Here is a 23,974-nt window from a genome sequence, read left to right on the forward strand (position 1 = left end):
GTATGGAATCCAGAAGGTGCTCAGACACATCAAATAAGGCGAGATGAACAAAGCCCATTCCTTATAGTGGGGGGACTCATGTACTACCTTCTGATCCTCAGCAAACTTCAAGGGGTAGGATATCAGGAAAGGAAAGATTGGGAGGACAAGGAAGGGTGATTGGTGGTGGTGGTGAATGGGGGTGATGTGGAAAGTTCATATAAGCTGAAAGAAATTTTTTCTGAGAATCACACAGAAAATTAGGGGACTGGGTATTTACTCTAGTGTGGCGACAAGGCATTACAATGCCTTCTAGTCTGTCTCCTCACCCACTTCTATTTCCCCCAGATTGTGAGCCAGTTAGTGTAACTAGTTTGAGAGTTGTCAAAGTTGATGAATTTAGCGCCAAGATTTACCCAAGAAGTGTGTAATAACCTCATCGGAAAGAAAAGCTCCTTATTGTTGAAACAACTGTCTGTGTGGTGAGTATGGTGTTTGCTGGCAACACCATTGAGGGCTGCCATATGTATTATTTCAGACAGAGAGTGGTTTGATCAGGAATTAAAGGGAGAGCAGAAAGCAGTTGTATTTTCCTATAGTGTTATCTTCCAGGAGACTCAGCTGAAGGCTATGTTTTCTGGATGGACAACTCCAAGATTACTGAGACTCTGGGCTTTCCTTGGGGCAACACTCCAAATCTGTGATTCTTAACTTTCCTTTGATTCCCGGTTACTTCAAGGCAAGAGAAGGACAATTTAAAACACAAACGGCATCCATTTTCACTTCACTGGAAGTGTCTGCTTGGAAATTATTAGTGTCAAGGACAGGGAACTCTGGGGGTAAACATATAATTGCTCTTCACCATAGATTGATAAAAATGAGTATTTGAAAATCCTTCTCTCTTGCAACTGTATTTTCTGGTACAGCCATCCATTTCTGCTACATGTATTCTCGAAATTCAGTAAAGCTGCAGAGATGTGATGAGAGTGACTGACTGAAGCTGGGGAAAGAATTAGTAAGGGAGGAGGGGCATGTTCTTCCCGGTGCTCTGAGGAAACCTTGCAGTGTTCCATCCCAGAGTGATGTGGGAAAACAGGTGATCAGCTCTCCCATAGGAGTATGTCAGTGGAGCTAGGAATGGATGCCAGGATACCACGCATGGGACCATGCATTCTTTGTGTGGTCCCAGAGGAAAGAATGGGGGAGTCCTGAGGAGATGTATCTAGACTCATATTTAAGAACTAGCTGTGGAATAGTCTGCTGTGCCCACTCTGAAGGTAGAAGTCTTCAATGGAGTTTGGACATATCTGGTAGAAAAGTTAGAAAAGGGATTTTTGTATTGGGAGAGATACTGAACCGGCTCTTTTGGGAAGCAATTACTTGCATTGATTATTAGTGATAAGTATAAAATAATTCCTTCTTTAGGGTGGCACCTCCTAATTTTAAAGTGCTTTTGCATTATACTTTTTAATCTCTATGATAGCTCTCTCCATTCTAAGAAAGGAAAGAGATAAAGCATAATTATGGTGAGAATCACCATAATTGATGGTTTCTATTGGGATGGTTACCAAATAGAAAAGTAAGAGAGGTTTCCTGAATTTCAAATGGCTTTCAAATTATTTGAACAGATAGGACACACATAAGACTACAAGATGGCCCATGTCATTTACTTAATGAATAATTGGACTAGTGGTTTCCAAAATGTAGTCCCTAGAACTGCACTTATTCTCATTAACTTGGAGTCTTGTTACAAGTAGTAGGTACATATAAGTACTGCACGCTAATCAATTATGAGAAAAAGACATCCTGAGTGAGGTAACCCAGACTGAGAAAGAAAAACATGGTTATGTACTCACTCATAAGTTGATATTAGCTGTTAAATAAAGGATAACTATGCTACAATCCACAGACTCAGATTCTAGGTAATAAGGAGGGTTCAGGAGGGAATGCCTGGATCTCCCTGGAAAGGGGAAATAGAAGAGGTTTTGTGAGTGGACTGCGGGTGGGTGGGGATTGGAATATGAGCGATCAGGTTGGGGGCGCAGACAGGGAGAGTTCTGAAAGAGACTACTGGAAAGGGGGGGACATTTTGGGGTCAGGTAAAAAGTTGGCACAAGGGAATCTCCCAGGATTCTACAAGGATGATCCCATCTAAGACTCCTAGCAATATCAGATAGGTAGCCTGAACTGGACATCTCCTGTGACCAGACAAGACTTCAAGTGGAGGGAGTGGGAAACCAACTCAATCCTAAGATCTGTCCTGCCTATGGAATGTGTTGGGGTAAGGGCAGACTAGAGTTTGAGGGAGTGGCCAACCGATGACTGGTCTAGCCTAAAATCCATGCTAGGAGAGTTAGCCCACCTCTGACATGGCCTGGAACACTGGGACACACAGACTGGATGACCCAGAGACCTAGGATAGAACCAAACACAACTGGAGGAAAAAATGTCAATGTAATAATGTCCAATGATATTCTGCTATACTCATAGCTTGGTGCCTACATCAATTGTCATCAGAGAGGCTTTATCCAGCGACTGATGGAAACAGATGCAGACCCACAGTCAAACATTAGGTGGAGCTCAGGAAATCCTCCAGAAGAGGGAGAGAAAGGATTGTAGGAGGCAGAGGGGTCAAGGACACCACAAGAAACCCCACAGAGTCAACTAACCTGGGCTCACAGAGAATGAACCGACAATCAGGGAGCCTGCATGGGACTGACCTAGGCCCTCTGCACATACATATGTTACAGATGTGTAGCTTGGTTCTCTTATGGAGCTCTTAACAGTGGGAATATGGGCTGTCTCAGACTCTTTTACAGTCTTTTAGGACCCCACTTCTTATACTGGGTAGCTTTGCCCAGCCTTAATACATGAGGAGGTGCTTAGTCTTAATGCAACTTGATATGTGATGTTTTGTTGATATTCATGGGAGAATTGCCCTTTCCTAAACACAGAAATGGAGGAGGAGTGGACTGGGGGCTGAGAACAGAGAGGAGTTGGGGGGGAGGGGCTGGGAGAAGGGGAAGGAGGGGAAACTTTGTCTGGGATGTAAAATAAATAAACAAATGTATTATAAAACAAAAAAGACAAGTAGTAGGCACAGGCCACTCTGTACCTACTGAATGTGAAACTCCTGGAGTGAGGTTTTGTTATTGTTGGTGCTGGTGAGGATTAGACTCTCCAGGGCCTCCTGCATGCTGAGCATGATCTCCAAGCTCTTTCCCAGTGAGCTGTATTCCTACCTTGTGATAAGTGTTCTCAAGCTCAGCATCACTGCTCCACTCTTGTATATCTTAATGCTTCCTAATTTTTTTCTCAATACCTCTCAGATTTTATCATTCAAAAGTTATTCAAAAATTATTATTAAAAATGTGATGCAACAACAGGACATTCTCTAGGTGATTTAATGCCTCCTAAACTTGAGAATTGCTCATCTGAAAAATTCTTAACATGTACTCTCTTATTCCTCATACAAGCATCTGTTGACTTTATTTGTGGGTTTTTGTGGTAGTTTTGAGACATGTGGCCCAGGATGGCTTTTAAATTCCTGTGTAACCAAAGCTGGCCTTTGAAATCCTGATCCTTCTACCTTCACCTTCAAAATGGTGGAGTTATAAGTTCACGTCACCATACCCATCTTTTGTGTTTCTAATGAGGTTGTCAGTTCTGCTGGACGATTCTCTGATAGCTGTAGAACTGTTCTCTGTGATTCAGGAGAGGAGTGGGCTCTGAGATCTAGTGGACCATAAGCTCAAGTCCAGAGTACAAATGACAAATATTATCAGGGCTCTTAATATTCTTGTTACTTGTGGTTCAGCATTTACTGTTTAGCTTTTGGCCATGCTTGGGTGCCCCTGTGGCACCTGTATCTACAATATGGTCTTCCTTACAGATGGCCTAAGCCATCCTGGACAGATAATAGCACATTATAGAAATGACTGTCATTCCCTGACTCCTCAGTTCAGCCGGTCTTCCCACTCCTGTGGGGCCTCTCTAGAGTCACAGGCTGGTTGGCCATTGCTCTTATATTTTCTCCTGGCTTCTGCTTCCTGAAGGCCCCTGAAGACCCTTCATGGAGGTCTGTCATATCACCCTGAGCACCAGAGTCATCTAGAACTGTTGGGATGTGTGTTCACCTCATAGGCAGAAGGGCTTTGTGACCTTGAGGAAGCATTCCCTGAGTTTGTGAGCTAGCCTTTTTTGGCATGTACGTCAGGTAGTCTGATGTGCCCTGAGCCTTTCACTGCCTGATGCTTTTATGTTTCCAGCTTTTGTTTGTCCTTTCCAAGGACAGAGTCCATATTCCCAAGCTGGAAGTTGGCTGAGAGAGTTGAAGGTACTCAGATATCCCTTAGCTGCTTCTGTCCCTCCCTGAGGAGTGGTCAGGGTGGTCACGTGACATACTGAAGTTCAAGGTGCATCATCACCCATGCCTACTCCTCCATTGCTGTTCATAGAAAACCCTTTGTTTTGCTAAATCCCTCCATCATGGGATCTGGGACCACTTGGTGAACCCTGAGAGAGCTGTAGACTTTAGTTTGGCCTCTTTGCCTCTAAGTAGAGTAAAATCTGATTAAATTTTCCTTTCCTTTCTGGGGATTTAGGTCAGTTGGTATAGTGCTTATCTAACATGTCTGAGTTCCTGGGTTTGATACCCAGCATACACCTATATCCTAGCAACCAGGAGGGGGAGGCAGGAGGATCAGAGATTGAAGATCATCCTTGGCTATTTAGAAAGTTCAAGGCCAGCCTAGGTTACATGAGATCCTGTCTCAAAACAAAAACAAGTAATGAAAGTATTGGGTTATAACCCATAGATCAAGTCAAATATCCATGAGTGCATACTTTCATACATAAATAATTAAATGCATTAGTAAATGGATTGGAGGGAGAGTAAAATTCTAATTAATTTGTGCAGAAAGTATAAGAGAAACAGAAAGTCAGAAGCAAATACTGTAGCATTGTTTTAGATAATATCTACTAATGAGTAAAAATATACATCAGTCAGAATTTAAGGGAAACCCGGGTATTTGTTTCAATGAATTTTCCCAGAGATTATTAATTGCAAATGGAAATACAGTAATTTTATGAGGAAGCCTGTCATAACCCACTTTTCCCACCTGGTCAGCGTTACCATTGCCAGTGATGAGACATAATCCTGTACCCCTTGATACACACCCTCAGAGGGGGTTAGTTAAGACTCTCCAGAGAAGCACAGCCATTAGGATGTAAGTATATTTACCACAAGGAACCAGCTCACACAGTTATGGAGGCTGACAAGTCCCCAAATCAGCAGAAAGACAGCAAGCTGGAGGCCTGGGGAGCCCGTGGTGTATTCCAGGGTGATGCCAAATGCCTAAGAACCAGGAAGATCTGTTGCTGAAGTGTATAGATCTGGAGACAGCAGTTAAGACCCTGGAAAAGCCAAAGTTTCAGACTGAGTCCAAAGGCAAGCAGCAGCAAGCCTGAAGGCAGTCAGGAAGGAGCTCTTCTCCTGGGAAGAGGATCAGCCTCCTCGCTGATCTGTTTAGCTCAGCTGGCAGGGAGGCCTACTCACTCAAGGGAGGGCACTTTGCTGTATTTAGTCCTCCAGCTCAATTGCTAATTTAATTCAGAGTACCTTTACAGACACACCCAGAATATTGTTTGTGCAACAGTGTACTCCATGGTCAATCATAAAATTTTTTGCTATTTAGAAGAATACATGAGTGGTTCTCTGCTACTCTTGCCAAAAAAAAAAAAAAAAAAATGGGAACCTCATCTAATCATAAGTAAACTCTAGATAAATTCAAGTTGATAGATATTTGTTTAATAACTCACCAATTCTTTTGAGGCATGATCTCAGACTTGAAGCCAGCCTGCTTCAGCTTCCTGAGTGCTAGGATTATAGGTGTATACCACCACATCCAGTTCTGACCAGTGTTATTGAAGAGTACCAAGGTTGTAAGAGACAAGGAAAGGCTGAGGGATTTTAGGAAGTCGAAGCACACTCAGGTAGGACAGCTAAATACAATGTAGAATCCTGAATTGAAAACTGGAACAAAAAGGGATGTTAATCCCCAAACCAGCAAAATTAGAAACAAGTCCACAGTGGTCCTAATTACTTTGCATTCATGGTTAATATCCTGGTTCTTAATTTTCATAAATATACAATAATTATGTAAAGTATTAATATTAATAGAAACCAGTTGAAAGACATACAGAAACATAATTATTTTTGCAGCTTTTCCATGTCACAACTTATTTTAAAATGGAACTTTAAACTCTCTTTAAAAGGATTTATTTTTTTAATTAGATGTATGGGAGTGCATATCTGTGTGTGGGCATGTGCTTGTGAGTGCAGATGTCCACAGAGGCTGGGCGTGTTGGTTTCCCTGGAGCTGGAGTTACATACAGGTAGTTGTGAACTGCCTGATGACAGGTGCTGGGAACTGAACTTGGGTCCTCTATAAGAGCATTGTGTTCTCTTAACCACTGAGGCATCTCTCCAGCTCCTCAAAACAGAAGCTTAGTGGGTACTCTGAGGACTTTTTAATGATAGGAGATATATTTTGTATCATTTGAATTCACAACTGTCCTGTGTTTGTGAGCATACACATGCAATTTTGTGTCTACTCCTCAAGGTTTTCCACAGATGCTGAACTCAATCTATATGTATTTTATGAACACCTTCTTAAAATCTCTCAGATTTCTGCCCTGATTTTTTTTTTCCTGCTCTGTGCGTTTTCTCTCTTCCCTCTGCTGGCCTTGTTGTTTCTGGGGTCTTTGTCTCTGAGATGATGATGTGCACATAATATTATGAAGACAAAGGACATTGGGCCAGAACCCAAGAGGCTCTGGTGCCAGCATCTTAGTCTGGTGCTGATGTTAATTTGGTTTCTTTCCACTTGTAATGTTCTGAGGCCAGATAGCTTTGGCTAACTACCGTGTGCACAAGTTGGTGTATAGGTTAAAATGATTATATAGATGTTGTATGTATTAGCATGCTCTATTTTTAGATTTTCTAAATTTTTAATCTGTATGCATTTTCCCATCTTGTCCTCAAAGTCTTTGATTTTTATCAGAGACTTCATAATATACACTCTAGCATTTCCCCGTGTGTGTGTGTGTGTGTGTGTTTGTGTGTGTGTGTGTGTGTGTGTGTGTGTGTGTGTGTGTGTGTGTGCATGAAGAGCCAGACGACAACTTTAGGTGTTATTCCTCAGACACTGTCCATCATTGTTTTTCTTTTTTAATGCAGGTCTTTTACTGGCCTACAGCTTGCTGAATAAGCTAGCTTTCCCACAAATCTTAAGGTCCATCTGTCTCTACACCCCCAGTTCTGGGATTACAAACATGTGTCACCACACTCAGCCTTTCAAAAAAATTCCAAAGAATGTTCTGCAGACTGAATTCAGTTGTGCCTGTTGCAAGACAAGCAGTTGATTGATGAGCCATCTCTCTAGTTCCTCTAGAATACTTTTTTCATTTTTTTTTGGGTGGGGGGCAAGAGTCAGGAATCCATTGTTATGTTTCTTCTTCTTCTTCTTCTTCTTCTTCTTCTTCTTCTTCTTCTTCTTCTTCTTCTTCTTCTTCTTCTTCTTCTTCTTCTTCTTCTTCTTCTTCTTCTTCTTCTTCTTCTGGAATCCATTGTTATGTTTCTTCTTCTTCTTCTTCTTCTTCTTCTTCTTCTTCTTCTTCTTCTTCTTCTTCTTCTTCTTCTTCCTCCTCCTCCTCCTCCTCCTCCTCCTCCTCCTCCACCACCTCCTCCTCCTCTCCTCCTCTCCTCCCCTTCCCCTCCCTCCCTCCCTCCTCCCTCCCTCCTTCCTTCCTTCCTTCCTTCCTTCCTTCCTTCCTTCCTTCCTTCCCTCCCTCCCCCCCTGCCCCCCCCTCTCCCCCTTTTGGTCTTACTTTCTCTGGAAGTTGTATGTGGCTCTGTTCTTAATACCTTTGAGGTGTCCATGCAGGCTGGCCTGGGTTGAGCTGTGACTGGGTGGAGCTCCGACACAATCCAATAGGAGAGACTTTTGGGTCATCTGCTGATCTCTCCTGCCCTAGCAGAATGCCGTGAGAGCCCTGCATGGAGAAGGCAAGATCTACTACCATCAGAAAGTAACTGGGCTGGGAGACAGCTCAGTGGGTTAGCACTGGTCACACAAGAGTGAGCACCTGAGTTCTGATCCCCAGAACTCACACAAAGCCAGCTGTCGTAGCGTGTGTCTGTAATGTCAGTGCTCCCACAGTGAGCTGGTGGGCAAAGACAGAAGACTCCTCGGAAGTCCGTAGGTCAGGTAGCCATGTGCACATAGTGGGAAACAAGAGATGCAAGGTAGAAGGTGAGGACTGGTACCTGAGATCGTCCTCTGACCTTACATACCTTCTGTAGCAAATGCATGTACATCCCCCGCCCCCCCCCCGCCATGCGCGCGCTCGCCGGGGGGGGGGGGGAGAGTTAAAGAGAGAGTTTTTAAAAGTTAAAAAGCAGAGACGTAACAGTCCTAAGATTGAATGATGCCTACTATGTGTGTTATTTTTGCCTGGGTAGTATATCACTGTTTTCCTATTATTTGAGTAGTTTGCTTAAATTGTGAGGTAAGATGGAAATGATGGAGAATGGTTGACATTGAGAAACACTGGAAGCTCTAACAAGGAAAACTTGATTTTCCTCATCAGAAAAGATAATTTGGCTGGGCTCAGATATTGTCCTAGCATGGGGTATGCCTTGGTTCCTTTGGAATACATAGTAGACATTCTCTCTCCCTCTCCTTGCCCTTCTCTTTCCCTCCCTCCTTCTCTCACTCACTCCCTTTCCCACTTTCTTCCTCCCTTCCTCCCCACCCCCTCTTTCTTTTTTTGAGACAGGGTCTCATTATGTATCCTTGGATGACCTGAAACTCACTGTGTAGACCCTAAACTCACAAAAAAATCTTCCTGCCTCTCCTTTCAGAATATGGGGATGCAAGGGCTGCACCCCCATGCCTGGCAGCACACAAAATTTAAGAAATAATATCTCCCAGTTTCATTTGTCTTTACTGGCTTGTTTCCTTGTATTGCCTCCTCTAGAAGTTTCCCCTCTTATTTGGCCTCTGCATTGACATCAAAGGTCCAGCCTCCTTAGCGCACCACTCAAGGATACTTCTAGGATATGACCATGCCAGGAAAATAAAAGCACATTGCAAGAGTTCATTAAGTAAAAATAAGAAATGACCCCTGCTTTCAGAGAGCTTTCCATCTACTGGGAGAATAAAATCTATAAGTAAAAGACAACCTGGGTGTATACAGCAGAGAAAAATACTATGTAAGGGGCCTGAGGGGAATAAATTTATTTCCTTTGTGCTTAGCTCAGGTCACCTGAGTCTTCTCAATAACATGAAAATATTCCCACTTTATAGTTCAGGAATATGATGTTAATAGACATTAAATGCTCTATGTCCTGGGCAGTTACATGGATGGAAATGAGACTGACCTTAGGCTGCGTGAATAGAAAGCTCCCATTGTCACTGGGCAGAGTAAGAGAGAAAGCTTTGAAAGGATGCTGGTGATGAATCTCAACGATAGACAGGATTGATGGATAGAAATGGGAACCCATAGAGATTGTGGAGCATGGCATATGAAGTGTAGCAACGGGAGATAGCATGTGCTGGGGAACAAAACTTTGGGGTACTAGAGCATAGGAAGAGAGGGGTTTCACTGGAGTACAGGTTGGATTGGGAGCACTGTATCATGGGCCTCATCTTCCAAGTTGAGTCTGAACTTTATTTCCCAACTCCTTTAATAAGTCATTGAAAGTGTTTGTGACCTTATAAGATTACACTCATATGGTATGAGGCACTTACTTAAGAAAGGGAGAGTCTGTTGTCAAGAGAGCTAGTTTTCATTGAGTTACTCAGCACTGATGCAGAGTGTTTTGCCTTTTTACATCCCCACGGTAGTCTTGAGGAGCAGGCTCATTGTGCTTGGCATCTAGAGGTCAGGGAATAACCTAAGGTGTCACTCCTCAGGTGTTATCCCCCCCTTTTTTTGGATACAGGATCTCTCACTCACCTGATACTCACAAAATAGGCCCAGCTTGCTGTCCAGCGAACCAGGTTCCATCTCCTCAGAAAAAAGGTTACAAGCACATGGTGTCTAGCCCGTTTTTTTCTCTATGTGGGTTGTAGGGATTGAACTTAAGTTACTGTCCTTGCAAAGCAAACACCTCATTGACTAAGATATATCCCCAGACTCCAGGAGAAAGTATTCTATTTATTTATTTATTTATTTATTTATTATTTATTTATTATTTATTTATTTATTATTTATTTATTTATTATTTATTTATTTATTATTCATACAGTGTTCTGCTTGCATCCCTGCAGGCCAGAAGAGGGCACCAGATTTCATTACAGATGGTTGTAAACCATCATGTGGTTGCTGGGAATTGAACTCAGGACCTCTGGAAGAACAACTAGTGCTCTTAACCTCTGAGCCATCTCTCCAGACTGAGAAAGTATTCTTAATGTCATCTCCTATTGCAGACAGGAAAACATTGAGAGGTTAGGTAATGATCAGGATAGATAACAGTGTGTGTCAGGATGTAACCTGGGTGAATACAATTCTACTGTGGCCTCTTTGTGATACAGTACTTGACAACAGCCCAGAAGACAACTTGGGACAGTTTTCCTTCTCCATTAAATTAATTAAAGAAGTTCATGTATGTGAATGATAATTACCCCCCTTTCCTCCCTCCAACTTCTCCCAAGTCTTCACACTCCATTCACTCTCAAATTCATGGCCTCTTTTTCTTTAATTATTATTGTTACAAATATATTTGAATAAATTCATAAAACTTGCTGAGTCCATTTAGTTTTGGTGATATGTGTATATGTGTATGGTTATATGTGTATGTTTTGAGGGCTGAACATTTGCTGTTGGATTACCAATTAGGGGGCTCCACCATGGAGAAGACTAATTCTCCCTTTTTCAGCAGTCGTTAATTGCCTATAGCTCTTCATCTAGGGGTGGGGTCCTATGACATTTCCCCCATCCTCGTTGATGTATTAATCATTGTTCAGGTAGTGTATAGTCAACTATATTGTGGCGATTTCATAGCTGTAGCTTTCCTGTCATGTCTAGAAGCAGAAGTCCTGGTCCTCTGGCCCTTAAAATATTTTTTGTCATTCCTCTGTGATGTTCCCTGAGCTTTAGGTATAGGGGTTATATTGTAGATGTATCGTATCAACTGGGACTGGGCACCCCATGACCAATTATTGTCTATATTTTGACTAGTTGTGGCTTTCTGTTGGTTCCAGGCTGCTGCAAAAAGAAGGTTCTATTTATGCTATACAGTACCTGACAGCAGCCAACAAAACAAGTTGGGCGGTTCTTAGTCAAGTGTGATTGTCCACTTGTCAAGGCCTGAACTTGACATCAGTGTTGGTTAAGCAGAGACATAAGGGCAGTTGTGTGAGCCTAGGGCCCGATGCTGGGGCTGAACCTGTGAACTTGTATCTTCTCTGTAGTTGAGGTTTCCTAGGGAAGCTGACATTCTGTGCAAAACAGTTGTCCAGTCCTTGGGAGTATCATGGACAGCCTTGCTTCAAACTCCTTAGCGTAGGCTTTTTGTTCATTTCTAGGCAAATGTATTGGTTTAGTCTTATAAACATTGAGGTCTTGGGTGCTTGGTGCAGATTACTTTTGAGAAGGTTCTAACAAACTTCCCAGGTATTGGTAAGCATTATATCTTTTTATTATTGGAGTTGAGACAAGGAGGTTCTCTGGAATTTAGTTGTTGATGAATTATTCCCTTTTCTGGGAGCATCCTTATTTCTTGTGTATGTGAGCACCCTTCCATGCTTTGCTACCTTGGGAGTTGCGTCATAGGACATTTGTTCATTTTTGGTTTTTTTTGGAAAGGGCATGCATAGTTTTTGGTGCATAAACAACTGTATAAAGAGAATGTGCTTAATGCCCTTGTGATCATATTAGACAGCGTGGGCCAGTCCAGTGACCTTTCTGTTCCATTTGCTGCAGGTGACAAGAAGTACATCATGGGGCCCAAGCTTTCCACTCTTGATGCCACTGTCTTTGGACACTTGGCACAGGCGATGTGGACTTTGCCAGGGACCAGACCGGAGCGGTTGATCAAAGGCAAGTGCCCACCCTCTTCGTGTTACAGGAGTAGCTGGGACGGGTGGGTGGGGAGCAGCATGGGGGACGGGCTCAGTGAGAATCAGTGACACCCACAGCTCTCTGTCCCTAACATGTAGCTAATTTTGTATCCACCCCTTTCACTGCTTTTGCTGTCTTGGGAGAAACTTTGCCAAGAAAGCAGCAATAAAGAGCCAGGATAATTTAGAACTGGTCCAACCCCAGGAGTGTGAGTGGCTTGGGCAAGGAAGTTTTCTGCTCTAGCTTTGGAGCAACCAGGACAGCCTTGGCCTTGTCATGTGTGTGAGTATGTTAAAGAGAAGGTTAGTTCTTTAGTCCTAGCTGTTGACAGAGCCACACAAGCTGCTCCTGGAACTGCTTGACATAGTGAGAAATTCTCCTTAATTTAGATGAGTAGGAAGACGGACTGAATAGTCAGCATTTCTTAAAATATGCTTGTGGTGGGTCAGTGAGATGGCACAGCAGGCAAAGGACCTGCTACAAAGCCTGACAACCAGCGTTGATCTCCAGAACCCACACAGTAGGAGAGAATCAGTTCCCGCAGGGTGTCCTCTGACCTTCCTTGTGCCACTCTGAATAGATAAGTTTGATAAAGATAAAACCGCCGGGCAGTGGTGGCGCACGCCTTTAATCCCAGCACTCGGGAGGCAGAGCCAGGCGGATCTCTGTGAGTTCGAGGCCAGCCTGGACTACCAAGTGAGTTCCAGGAAAGGCGCAAAGCTACACAGAGAGACCCTGTCTCGAAAAACCAAAAAAAAAAAAAAAAAAAAAAAAGAAAAGAAAAAAAAAAGAAAGTAAAACCACACACTGCAGCTATACATATAACTATCAAATATTACACATTTAATTTACTGGAGAAAATAGAGAAAAGATAGAAAATTAAAAAAAAATGAGAACTGTAAACTAGGCAGGGTGGTTCACACCTGTAATCCCAGCACATGGGGGGCTAAGGCAAGAGGATGGTGGGTACCAGGCCAGCCTTGTTTACATAGAGAGTTCCAGGCCAGCCTGAGCTAACAAAGCAGCAGACAAACACGCATACTTGTGATTTCATCAATCACAGAGAACTACTGATATTGTGCTATGTATCTTCATTTTTTAACAAGTCTAAGTGTGCATGTACTTTAAAAAGCCGTAACTATAATGACCATGCAGTTATAACCTGAAGTTTTGAATAAGCAGTACATTTTACTCTTCCTTTGTCATTAAATATTCTTCCAGAATATATTTTTGTCAGTTATTTAATATCCTATTCTTTTGCTATATTGTAATTTATGTGGTTAGTATTGTTTTGTATTTATGGGTTGCTTAAGATAATTTTGCTAGTATTCTTTTTCTTAAATTAAAAAATTTTGTGTATATATATAGTGTTTGTGTGTTGCTGGAGGGCTTCTCTCCAGGTTCCCCAAGCCCCGCAGTCCCACAATCCATTTATAAAATAATCACTCAGACGCTTATAATACTTATAAACTGTATGGCCGTGGCAGGCTTCTTGCTAACTGTTCTTTTATTTTAAATTAACCCATTTTTATAAATCTATACCTTGCCACGTGGCTGGTGGCTTACCGGCGTCTTTACATGCTGCTTGTCCTGGCGGTGGCTGCAGTGTCTCCCTCCTCAGCCTTCCGCTTCCCAGAATTCTCCTCTCTCCTTGTCCCACCTGCTTCCTGCCTGGCAACCTACTTCCTGCCTGGTCACTGGCCATCAGTGTTTTATTTATATAGAGCAATATCCACAACACTTCCCTTTTTTTTTCTTTTTTTTAAAAAGGAAGGTTTTAACTTTAACATGGTAAAATTACATATAACAAAACAATTACCAAGCAAGAATTACAGTTACAATATTAAAGAAGATGTCCTATCTATCTTATATTTGTGAGTTTAAGGTTTTATATCTAACTTATCTTTTATCATAACTGAGGAAATTACAACTATCTAGTTTTCAACCACATTAAAGACCTGAGAAGGAACATAATGGTACCTGAGAAATGGTAGATGGACGCAAGCAACTTTCGGGAATCTTGCAAAAGTAGACCAAGACAGCTGGCAGCCTGGACAGTCACCTAATGTTTCTCAGCATTGTTGATGCATTTAAATTGGCTACAGGCCTAGAGTATCTGACCATTTTAGAAGCAGGAATTCTGAGAGACCATCTTACCCTGTCTTGGCAGAGTACAGTGGTCGCTTTCCTTGTGTCCCGCTTGTCCAGAAAGGACAGCATTATATTTGTACTGTCAGCCATCAAGGCAAGGGCAGTTCTTTGCCCAGTAGGCCATTTTGTGCCAAAAAGACAAACTTTCAAATGGAAATGTCTTAGAAGTCCAACATTCTCTCGGGATCAAATTGGTGCAGCCAGGAGCGATTGTGTCTCACGTCAACAGAATTCTAAGTTATTTAAATGCCATATTCTCTAGGTCTTTCAAGTGTTTGAAGATTACCTATCTATCTGAAATATATCTATGTATACCTAGAAGACTTATCTAACATGGCTATAAATATGATTATCATAGATGACTAATTATTAACCTATTTTTAATTATCCATTACAATTTTAAATGAGTTACATAAACATAATACCTCAAACAAGAATAGAAATATATATATACAGGATAACAAAATTAACTTTAAGTTTGTATCAATAAACTAAAATTTATACCAATGCAAAACATTTTAAACATAAACTAAAATCTATACCAATGTAAAACATTTTAAACAAGTTGTTCTTTAAAAGTAGGTTCATTAATCTACCCTTTTATCTTATCATCTCTATATCCTCCTATATATCTATATCATATCCCCTTTTCTTTTTTAGAAAGAGATCACATTTTTAATCAGCCTGTTTTAAATAAAAATATTGGTTTTTCTCTGTCCCACACCAGAGGGCTCTTCTGATTTGGGACACGAGAATCTCTTAACCATTTTTTTTTTAAAGCAATATGTCTGGGTTTAGAGGGGGAGTGAGCCAATTCCACCTCTAAAGCCAGCTTGGTATATTTGGGAATTTGGGCGTAGCATCTCTTACTACTTCCTGCTGGAGGGCGGCGCTGTATCTTATGGGGACGCAAAGAAAATTTTAGGCCTATGGGTAGTCCTTGAGGCTGTATGGTGTGAACCAGTTGCCTTGAAACCGCTCTGGATGTTGGATCATCTGGGCCATGGTGTCATCGGAGACCTTTCAGGGGGTCTTGGCTGGTGAAACCTGATGTATCTTAATCTGGAACAAATCCACAACCTCTGGCTTTCTGTGGAAACAAAAGCAGAACCTCTTTTCCAAAGCAACATATCCTTAAATCCAAATTTTGAAGTCAAGGTACCTTTAAAATATACATTTTGGCATAACTCAACAGCTTTTGCAATCAAATGTTTTTCTTCAGTTACGAATATCAAAGACAACATAATCCAGATTCCCTGTATGGTAACCATCTTTATGTGGCTTATTTTTTATATTACCTTGAGCCTATTGCTTTAAACTGCACCATTCTAAGACTGAAAAGGCGCTGTGGCTGCTGGCTCCGCCCACTTCAGCTTCCCAACATGGCAGTGGTACGTTTTTTCTGCCAGCTCTGGGAGTCATCAAGTCTCAGAAATAGTGGGTCTAAGCTTTTATCAAAGCAGTGTGTAGCCCAGAAACCTTTTTTTTTTTTTTTTATAAATAATAGTAAAGACTAAATCTACCACAGAGCATAATGTGCCACTGGCAGACATCTCATTCCCGCCATACTGCTGGTCAAACGCACACGCCAGGAACCCGCCAGTGTTCAAACCTGCGTTTTGTGGCGTCTAGCTGCCTGTATGAGACAAGAAGCAGGAACCTGGTTTTGGCTCTGTTTAGAATTGGTTATTAAATATTCTCAGGTTTAAGGTGGAAACTCGAGCCATTGGGCGCCATTTGTTGCTGGAGAGCTTCTCTCCAGGTTCTCCAAGCCCCGCAGTCCCACAATCCACTTATAAAATAATCACTCAGACGCTTATAATACTTATAAACTGTATGGCCGTGGCAGGCTTCTTGCTAACTGTTCTTTTATTTTAAATTAACCCATTTTTATAAATCTATACCTTGCCACGTGGCTGGTGGCTTACCGGCGTCTTTACATGCTGCTTATCCTGGCGGTGGCTGCAGTGTCTCCCTCCTCAGCCTTCCGCTTCCCAGAATTCTCCTCTCTCCTTGTCCCACCTACTTCCTGCCTGGCAACCTACTTCCTGCCTGGTCACTGGCCATCAGTGTTTTATTTATATAGAGCAATATCCACAGCATGCATGTGTGTGTGTGTGTGTGTGTGTGTGTGTGTGTGTGTGTGTGAGAGAGAGAGAGAGAGAGAGAGAGAGAGAGAGAGAGAGAGAGAGAGAGAGAGAGAGAGAGAGAGAAAGCATGCTGGTGCCTATACATGTGTATGGAAGCTGGAAGGTGACGTTAAGTTAATATCTTCCTCTCCCATCTTCCACTTATCTCTTTTTTTTTTTTTTTTGATAGGCATAAAGGGCATTTATTCTGAAAAGCAGTGTATTTTATGATGGTAATGAACTTATAAAAACATTAGCTTAAGGAAGCTAACAAGTATGCTTTAAATGGGCTTAATACAATATACAGCATAAGTAATAGAAATTTAGGAAGTTTTAAATACATACAGTGGGCTTTCCTGGTTGTGATAAGGTTTGCTTTTCAACATCATTCTATAGAATCAAATTCAAAGGAAGAATTTAACTAGAATTCACAGACCTGACTTCTACTTTTTAAGTATTTTTATTTTTTTTGCTATTTATAGATGTTTTGTTTTGTTTTTTCAATTGTATTTATACTATGTCTCTTTTACATCATGTATCTTGATCCCACTTATTCCTCTGTCCCTTCTCATCTTCCCTCCACAGCTGCACACCCCCCAAATAAAAAAAAATTAAGAGAAAAAAGGAAAAATAAAAATAAAATAAAATAAAACAAAAAAGGGAAAACTTAAGAATCTCGTCATGGAAGTTGCAGTGTGACACTGTGAGTCACACTGTGAACCCCTTTGTCCATATATCTTTTCCTGCAAGTGTTTATTGCAAAGAGTCATTGGTCAGGTTCGAGGTCCCTGGTTTCTACTAACCTACTGATGCTGGGCCCTTGTTGGGGCTCCTCCTGGATATCCTGCTGTTGCCCTGTTTTGTGGAAACCCTGTAACTTTGCGTCTGCAGGTCAGGTCCCTTCACGTGCTCCTGAAGATCATAGATGGGGTGGATGATGGGGCAGGACAAGTCATATCGTTGAGTCTGGATCTGGGCAGCTGTAGGGTTGATTCACCAGGTGTGAAATGGGGACAGCTCTCCCATGCTTACAACTTCGGGGCTGGCTCACCCACACCTACGCTGACAGGGTTGGCTCTCCCACTCTTAGGATCACAGGGCCATTTCTCCCACCTGCCAGATGTTGATGGGTGTGGAGGGTGAAGGGCAACTCTCCCCACCCATGCTGCCACAAGACAGATGAAAAATGGGGAGAGCTTTCCAATGCTCACAACTTTGGGGCTGGCTGCTCACCTATACCTCTCCTAACAGGGCTGGTTGGCTCTGTTGTGTTGCCCTGGTGAGGTGCAGGGCCTGCTCTCCTGGGTGTTGCAGGTTGTGGAAAGCAGGGGTAGCTCTCTCACTCTTGTTACCTCAGGGTCAACTTTCCCACTGCCTTAGATGTTGACGGGCAGGGGCATAGGGAGGACATCTCTCCTCAGCCTACATTGCCATGCAGGAGATGAGGGGTGAGGCTAGGTCTCCCACAGTCACTTCCTCAGGGTTGGCTCACCTGTGCTGTCATCAACAGGGTGATCTCTGCTGTGCTACCCAAAGTGCAGGACTTGCTTTCCTGTGTGTTGCTGCTCATCAAGGGTTCAGCTCCCTCACCATCCCAGCCAGCCAGCTCCCTTCCTCTCTCATCTCTTTACATATACCTCTGTCCACAAGACCTGAACCATTCTCTCTCTCTCTCTCTCTCTCTCTCTCTCTCTCTCTCTCTCTCTCTCTCTCTCCCATGAACCACCATACCATACCTCTGCGCTTCCCCCTAGAGCCAGGAGCGGACAGCCCCAGACCTGCGAGTAGGTCTTCTTGACCCACTCAGGTAGCCCTGGAGGTATGCTGGGCCATGCTTGCTCATCACAAAGAGATCACCATAGTACCCTGGCGATGGGTGGGCTTCTGGTTGGTGCGTCCAGCTGCATGGTGCAGGCTGGTGCATTTCTCTGGAATCTGGGGTTAGGATACCCACTGCCCATGGCTTGCTGCGTCCCGCCCACCTCGGGCTGCATGGCACAGGGGGTGAGGCGTTTCTCTGGAATCCAGTCAGGAGCCCCACTCTATTTCTTTTTGAGACAGGTCTCTCACTGAATCTCATTGACTGGCTAGGCTGGCTGGTCAATAATCACTGGGCATCTATGTAGTAAGCTTTGTCAGGACAGCCAGCCCACAAATAATGACATGGGGCTTAGTATTATTTATGAAAGCTTGGCCTTTAGCTTAGGCTTGCCTACAACTAGCTCTTATAACTTAATCTGTTTCTGTTGACCTACATTCTGCCAGGAGACTCATTACCTATCTCTGCACTGCCCATCCTACTTCCTCAGTGTCTGGCTGTTGACTCTGTCTTTGTTTTTCCCAGAGTCCTCTCTGTCCCTGTACGTCCCACCTAACCTCTTCCTGCCTAGCTATTGGCCATTCAGCTCTTTATTAAACCAATTAGAAGGCACCTTGGCAAAGACACATCTTCATAGTGTAAACAAATATTCCACAACAGATCTGTTTCCACTGTCTATCGCTGGGGTGACAGACACTCACCTTTGTGTCTAGCATTCACATGAGTCCTGGGGATCCGAACTCAGGTCCTTATGCTTACCACCACAGGCACTTCAGGGACTGAACCATCCCTCCAGTCCCTCTCCCCTTATTTTAAATCAGTATTATATAGTGAACATTGTTGTAAATATGTACTCACCCTTTCCTCTGATTATCCCGAAGCCTAAATCCTAGGCGGGGATTGCTATCTCAAAGGACCCATGCTTTGGGTTTGTATATTTTCTAGAAAGGCCAGAGTATTTTCTGCTCTTATGAGCAATGTCTGAAAGCCTCTTCAATTTTAATTCCTTGATTAGGGCAACTATAATTTGTTTTAATAATGTAACTATTTTGTAATCTGTGTTATTATCAGTAATAGTCTTTCTGCATTTTTGTTGTATTAATGTTATAAAATAATGTACTTAATGTAACATTTTCTGTACTTTATTTTTTTACATTTTATTTATTGTGTGTTTGTAGTGTATATGTGAACATGAACACGTGGCACGTGTGGAGGTCAGAGAACAACTTGTAGGAGTTGGATTTTGGAGATTAAACTCGGGTCATCAGGATTGGTAGCAAGCGCTGAGCAATCCCAAGTTTCATTAAGACATTTTTATGTTATTTTGTGTTACTAGGCACGAATCATAAGGCTTTCACATGCTATCAAGTGCTCTGTCACTGAACTATGTCTCCAGTCCTCATTATGACACTTTCATATATGTATATAACATAGTTTGATCTTATTTACCCCCTCAGCAACACTCCTGATGTAGTCAGGATTGGTGTTTTGATCAGGAAATTCTTCCATGTTCTAAGAGAAACCTGATTCAGCAACTTTTACCAACAATGATTTCTTGTAGTTTAATGTCCTTTTATTTTTTTATTTTTATTTTTTATTAAAAAAAACTTGCTAACTCTATAGATTTAAAAAAGATGGAAACCGGTGAATACTATCGAAAAACACCTAGGTATACCCTTCCTCCGTTACTCTTACTCCTTTTCGTCTGGAAGCAGTCAGGTAGAGGTTGTGCTGGGGCATTTAGGTCTCAGGAAATGGCTGGATTCCGTGGCCTTTGTAGGTGTTGGATTCTGAGATCTGTGAGCCAATGTCACCGGTCTCAGTATTTTCAGTGTCAAGGGGACCAGACGGAAGTAGTGTCCTTACAGCATGTTAAGAACTTTTTAGAAGGGGCTAGACTCAGTCTCTGGTGGACCTGTGTAGCCAGCCACCGCTGTAGCCAGTCCTTGCACATGGGACAGGGCTATACTGAGTATATGTCTGCAGAACATGTGTGTGTGTGTGTGTGTGTGTGTGTGTGTGTGTGTGTGTGTGTGTGTGTAAGAGAGAGAGAGAGTGTGTGGATGTGTTCTTTATCTATTGGCCTCATGTTTGACAAATACTTTCTGGTTAATGAGCCAGGACATACAGTAGGTATTGCTGGAGGGTAATACAGGCCTCTCCTTCATCCTCATTCTTACCATGTATCATTGGATCTTGGAGAAAATTATCTTGGATTCTGGGTCTGCGTAACAGCACTTCTAGTGTCAGGGAACTTGTTCACAGAATGTTTTTTGATTATTAGGGATTTTAGTGATACAGGAAGATAGCACTACTCACAAACTTTTCAAAAAGGAGTGGAGGGTGTTTCCACTCAGGAAATTCCAAGAGAAGGCTCTGTACTCTGTCTAGGATTGCATTCTGTATAGTAAAGTAAAAAAATCCATGGAGTCTATTTAATGAGCAAAGGAATTTATTAGGAGGTAACTCTCTACAGCATGGGAGAGTTATTGTAGGGCCCAGGAAAGCCAAACTATGTCCCATGCTGATCTTCTACCTGGTCCCACCATCCAAACCACAAGGAAATGGAGAAGCGAGCCACACACATGCATCTCAGGTTGTAAGGGTTCCGAGCGGCCATGCCCCAGGGGCATGTACTTCAGGGTCATAGGCAGGTGTAGCAGTCACCTGCTGCCTGTCTAGGGGTGGTGCTTCAAGGTCATAGCTAGAACAGCTACCCGCTATAGGACAGAGGAACATTCAGCTTTGAAGTTGTCTGAGAATGTCGCTTTAGTTTTTTCTTTCCTTCTTCATTGACTTGGTTGAATTTTCAAATTAGACAGTAATTCATAATGGTTACAAGTTGAATAACAAGGAAACAGGCTTAAAATGTGTGGGTTTCCCCTTTACTGATTCCACTGTCATCCCCACAGAATAGTCAGCATAGAAGAGTTAAGGTAAGTTCTTTCTTTTTCAGGTACAAATTTATATATACATATATGGTATTGGTTTGTTTGTTTTTATTTAAACAGTAGAACAGTGCTGTATGCATTACACTACAACTTACTTTTAACTTACTAGAATCCTTATTAGCTGTACTTCCTATAGCAGGGGTAATTTATTCAATCAGTTCCTATTGATGGACATCCATATTTCCTTTTCTCCTCCTCCTCCCTCATCTCCCCTTCTTCCCTTTCTTTCTGTGCTGATATGGACTGCCACACTTAACACCCATGTGCATGTAACTTTATATACTGGTGATTTTGTTTTAGCAGAATGGGGAACTCAAAGTGGAATCCAAGACCAACAGATATGCACACTTAAAGTTTCAATAAATATCATCAAATTATGTTCCAAAGTAGGCTATAATAACCCTTTACCATCCATGTAGTGCAATGCTTAGCCTCTCTATCCTCATCAGTGTTGGATGCTACCACACTAACTTTTAATAGTTTATACTCTACAGAGGATGAAATTGTTAAATGATTGTTGAGTGTCCCTTGAAGAAATGCTGTTTTTCTATTCATAAAGTTTACATATTTTTTACATATTTAGCATAGGCATTTATGTTAATACAGTACCCCTCCCTCCATTTTTCCCCTGTCTGTTTTCCCAACTTCTTTTTTTTGTTTGTTTGTTTTTTGTTTTTTTCGAGACAGGGTTTCTCTGTGTAGCTTTGCGCCTTTCCTGGAGCTCACTTGGTAGCCCAGGCTGGCCTCAAACTCACAGAGATCCGCCTGGCTCTGCCTCCCAAGTGCTGGGATTAAAGACGTGCACCACCACGCCTGGCTCTGTTTTCCCAACTTCTGTTGCCAACCTTCTATTGCCAACTTTCACAGTTTTTTTTTGGTTGGTGGCATGTTGAATGGGTCATCTGATGGGAAAGGGACAGCAGAGCACGGGAAAGGTAGATCCCAACTCTAGATGTCCCCTCTGTTTCATTCTTTTTCGGGGGCAGGATGTGGTGTGGGGGCTCCCAGCCCTTGCTCACTAAGGCAAACCCTCTCAACTGTGCAATAGAATTACAACTTCTTCCACCATAGCTCACTACTGTTAGGAAGTAGTTCCTCTCCTCTCATAACTCCAGGAAGAAACACAGGGCAGGAGTCCATGACAAATAGTTCAAAGTGGTTATGTCCCAGGTCAATCTCTCTACTCATCAACAGAGAGTGTAGGATTACAGTAGGAGGTGAGGAATGTGGACGTTAATATGAGTTCAGCAGTTGAGTAAAGCATGCACCATGGTGTCTTGTTCACAACGAGGACCATAGAAATGTCAGATGATGTGACCGATTATTACTTTTCATGATCTCACACAAAAGTGACATGAGGATCACGCCCCCAGGGAACAGTTCTTCTGGAAGAAGAAAGGTAAAGAGACAAGGGCATAGAAAGAAAGGCAGTCCCAACGGCAGAGCCTTAAGTGGTGGGTGTCTGGAGATCTTATGGCTACAGTTCATCCTTGTGGATTCCTGGGAACCTCCCTAGCACTCTGCTTCTCCCTATTCCCTGATGTCTCCATCTATCATGATATCTCTTTCCTTGCTCTCCCACTCCATCCCTGTTCCAGCTCGGACCTCCTGTTCCCTTATGTTCTCCTCCCCCATCCCTTGCCCTCCATTACCTGCCCTCACTCCCGGTTTGCTCATGTAGATCTCATCTATTTCTCCTTCACTGGGCTATCTACAGCATGGGATCTTAAACCATGTAGACCACACTATTGTGATTTAAGAATAAAATTGGTGACCTCTAACCAGTAGAAGACCTTATATTTACAGGTCCATAAAGCAGGGGCTCTTGTGTTGTTGTGTTTATAGAGGGGTATAAATTTAAGGAAAACACCAATCAGGGTCTGGAAAGTTTTAATGACACCAAAAATGTTTACAGTAATGTTAAATGGGGTAATGGCTAGCAACAATAAATAAGTAGAAAAGACAAATTAAATCAAAATGTTAACAGTGATTCCCTTGGATTGATGGTAAGTGTTGTTTTTTTTCTTTATACATTTATATACTTTTCATCCACAGACTTGTAATCTTCCAGATTATGTTATTTTCTCTAATAGAAAGTAAACCAGAGTAATTAGACTCTAATCAACAGCCATCAGGGTAGAAACAAGTGAAATGGCTTTGACAAGGGTCTGGAAGAAAATTAGAGTGTGGTGCATTCACATAATAATACACTGTGAGATAACCATGGATGCCACACTGTGAAACTCAGAGATCCTCTCTGTGTGTTATTAAGTAGAAAAAGGACAGGGACAGACTATGTAGCCAATGCAAGTTTGTGTAAACACTTAAAAGCACATTTCTACAAGAATATAAAAAATGTTATTGAGAATGGGATTATTTGACATTTTTTATTTTTATTATCTTATGTGTTTCCTAGTTTTTTTCACTAAACATGAATTACACATATAATAAGTAAAATGTTTGTATAGCTAAAACGAGACTTAGAGTAAAAGATTTAGTTGTTACTATTTCTAAGCAACACTGCCATCTGGTGGATCAAAGGCAAAACTCATACAATTTCTTCATTTTTCTTTTGGAACTGGGAAATGGTGGTCAGATACTATTTATAATTTTGTGTACAGCTGTTTAACTTAAAATATTTAAAAGAATAAAAATACAAGTCTTATTATATGTGTTTGTAGGCACACTTATCTGTAAGGACACTTCTTTATTTTTTTCCCATCTATTTATTTTACATCCCAGCCACAGCCTCCTGCCCCTCCCTCTCTCCCCCACTCCCCCTCCCAGCCCTCAATTTCCTCCTCTTCCATCTCCAT

The 23,974-nt window shown here is 42.2% G+C and overlaps 1 protein-coding gene across 3 annotated transcripts in view; it reads left to right on the forward strand.

Annotated features, from left to right (window-relative positions):
* The window catches only part of Faxc (failed axon connections homolog, metaxin like GST domain containing), an 81,404-nt gene that overhangs the window by 45,627 nt on the left and 11,803 nt on the right, over window positions 1-23,974 (forward strand). For all 3 annotated transcript variants that reach the window (XM_028877998.2, XM_028877999.2, XM_028877997.2), the window contains one exon: window positions 11,971-12,087. In XM_028877998.2, coding sequence (XP_028733831.1) covers window positions 11,971-12,087 — 117 coding nt within the window. The remainder of the gene's footprint in view (window positions 1-11,970; window positions 12,088-23,974) is intronic.

This window comes from Peromyscus leucopus, chromosome 2, assembly GCF_004664715.2.
Source record: "Peromyscus leucopus breed LL Stock chromosome 2, UCI_PerLeu_2.1, whole genome shotgun sequence".
NCBI classification, from domain to species: Eukaryota; Metazoa; Chordata; class Mammalia; order Rodentia; family Cricetidae; genus Peromyscus; species Peromyscus leucopus.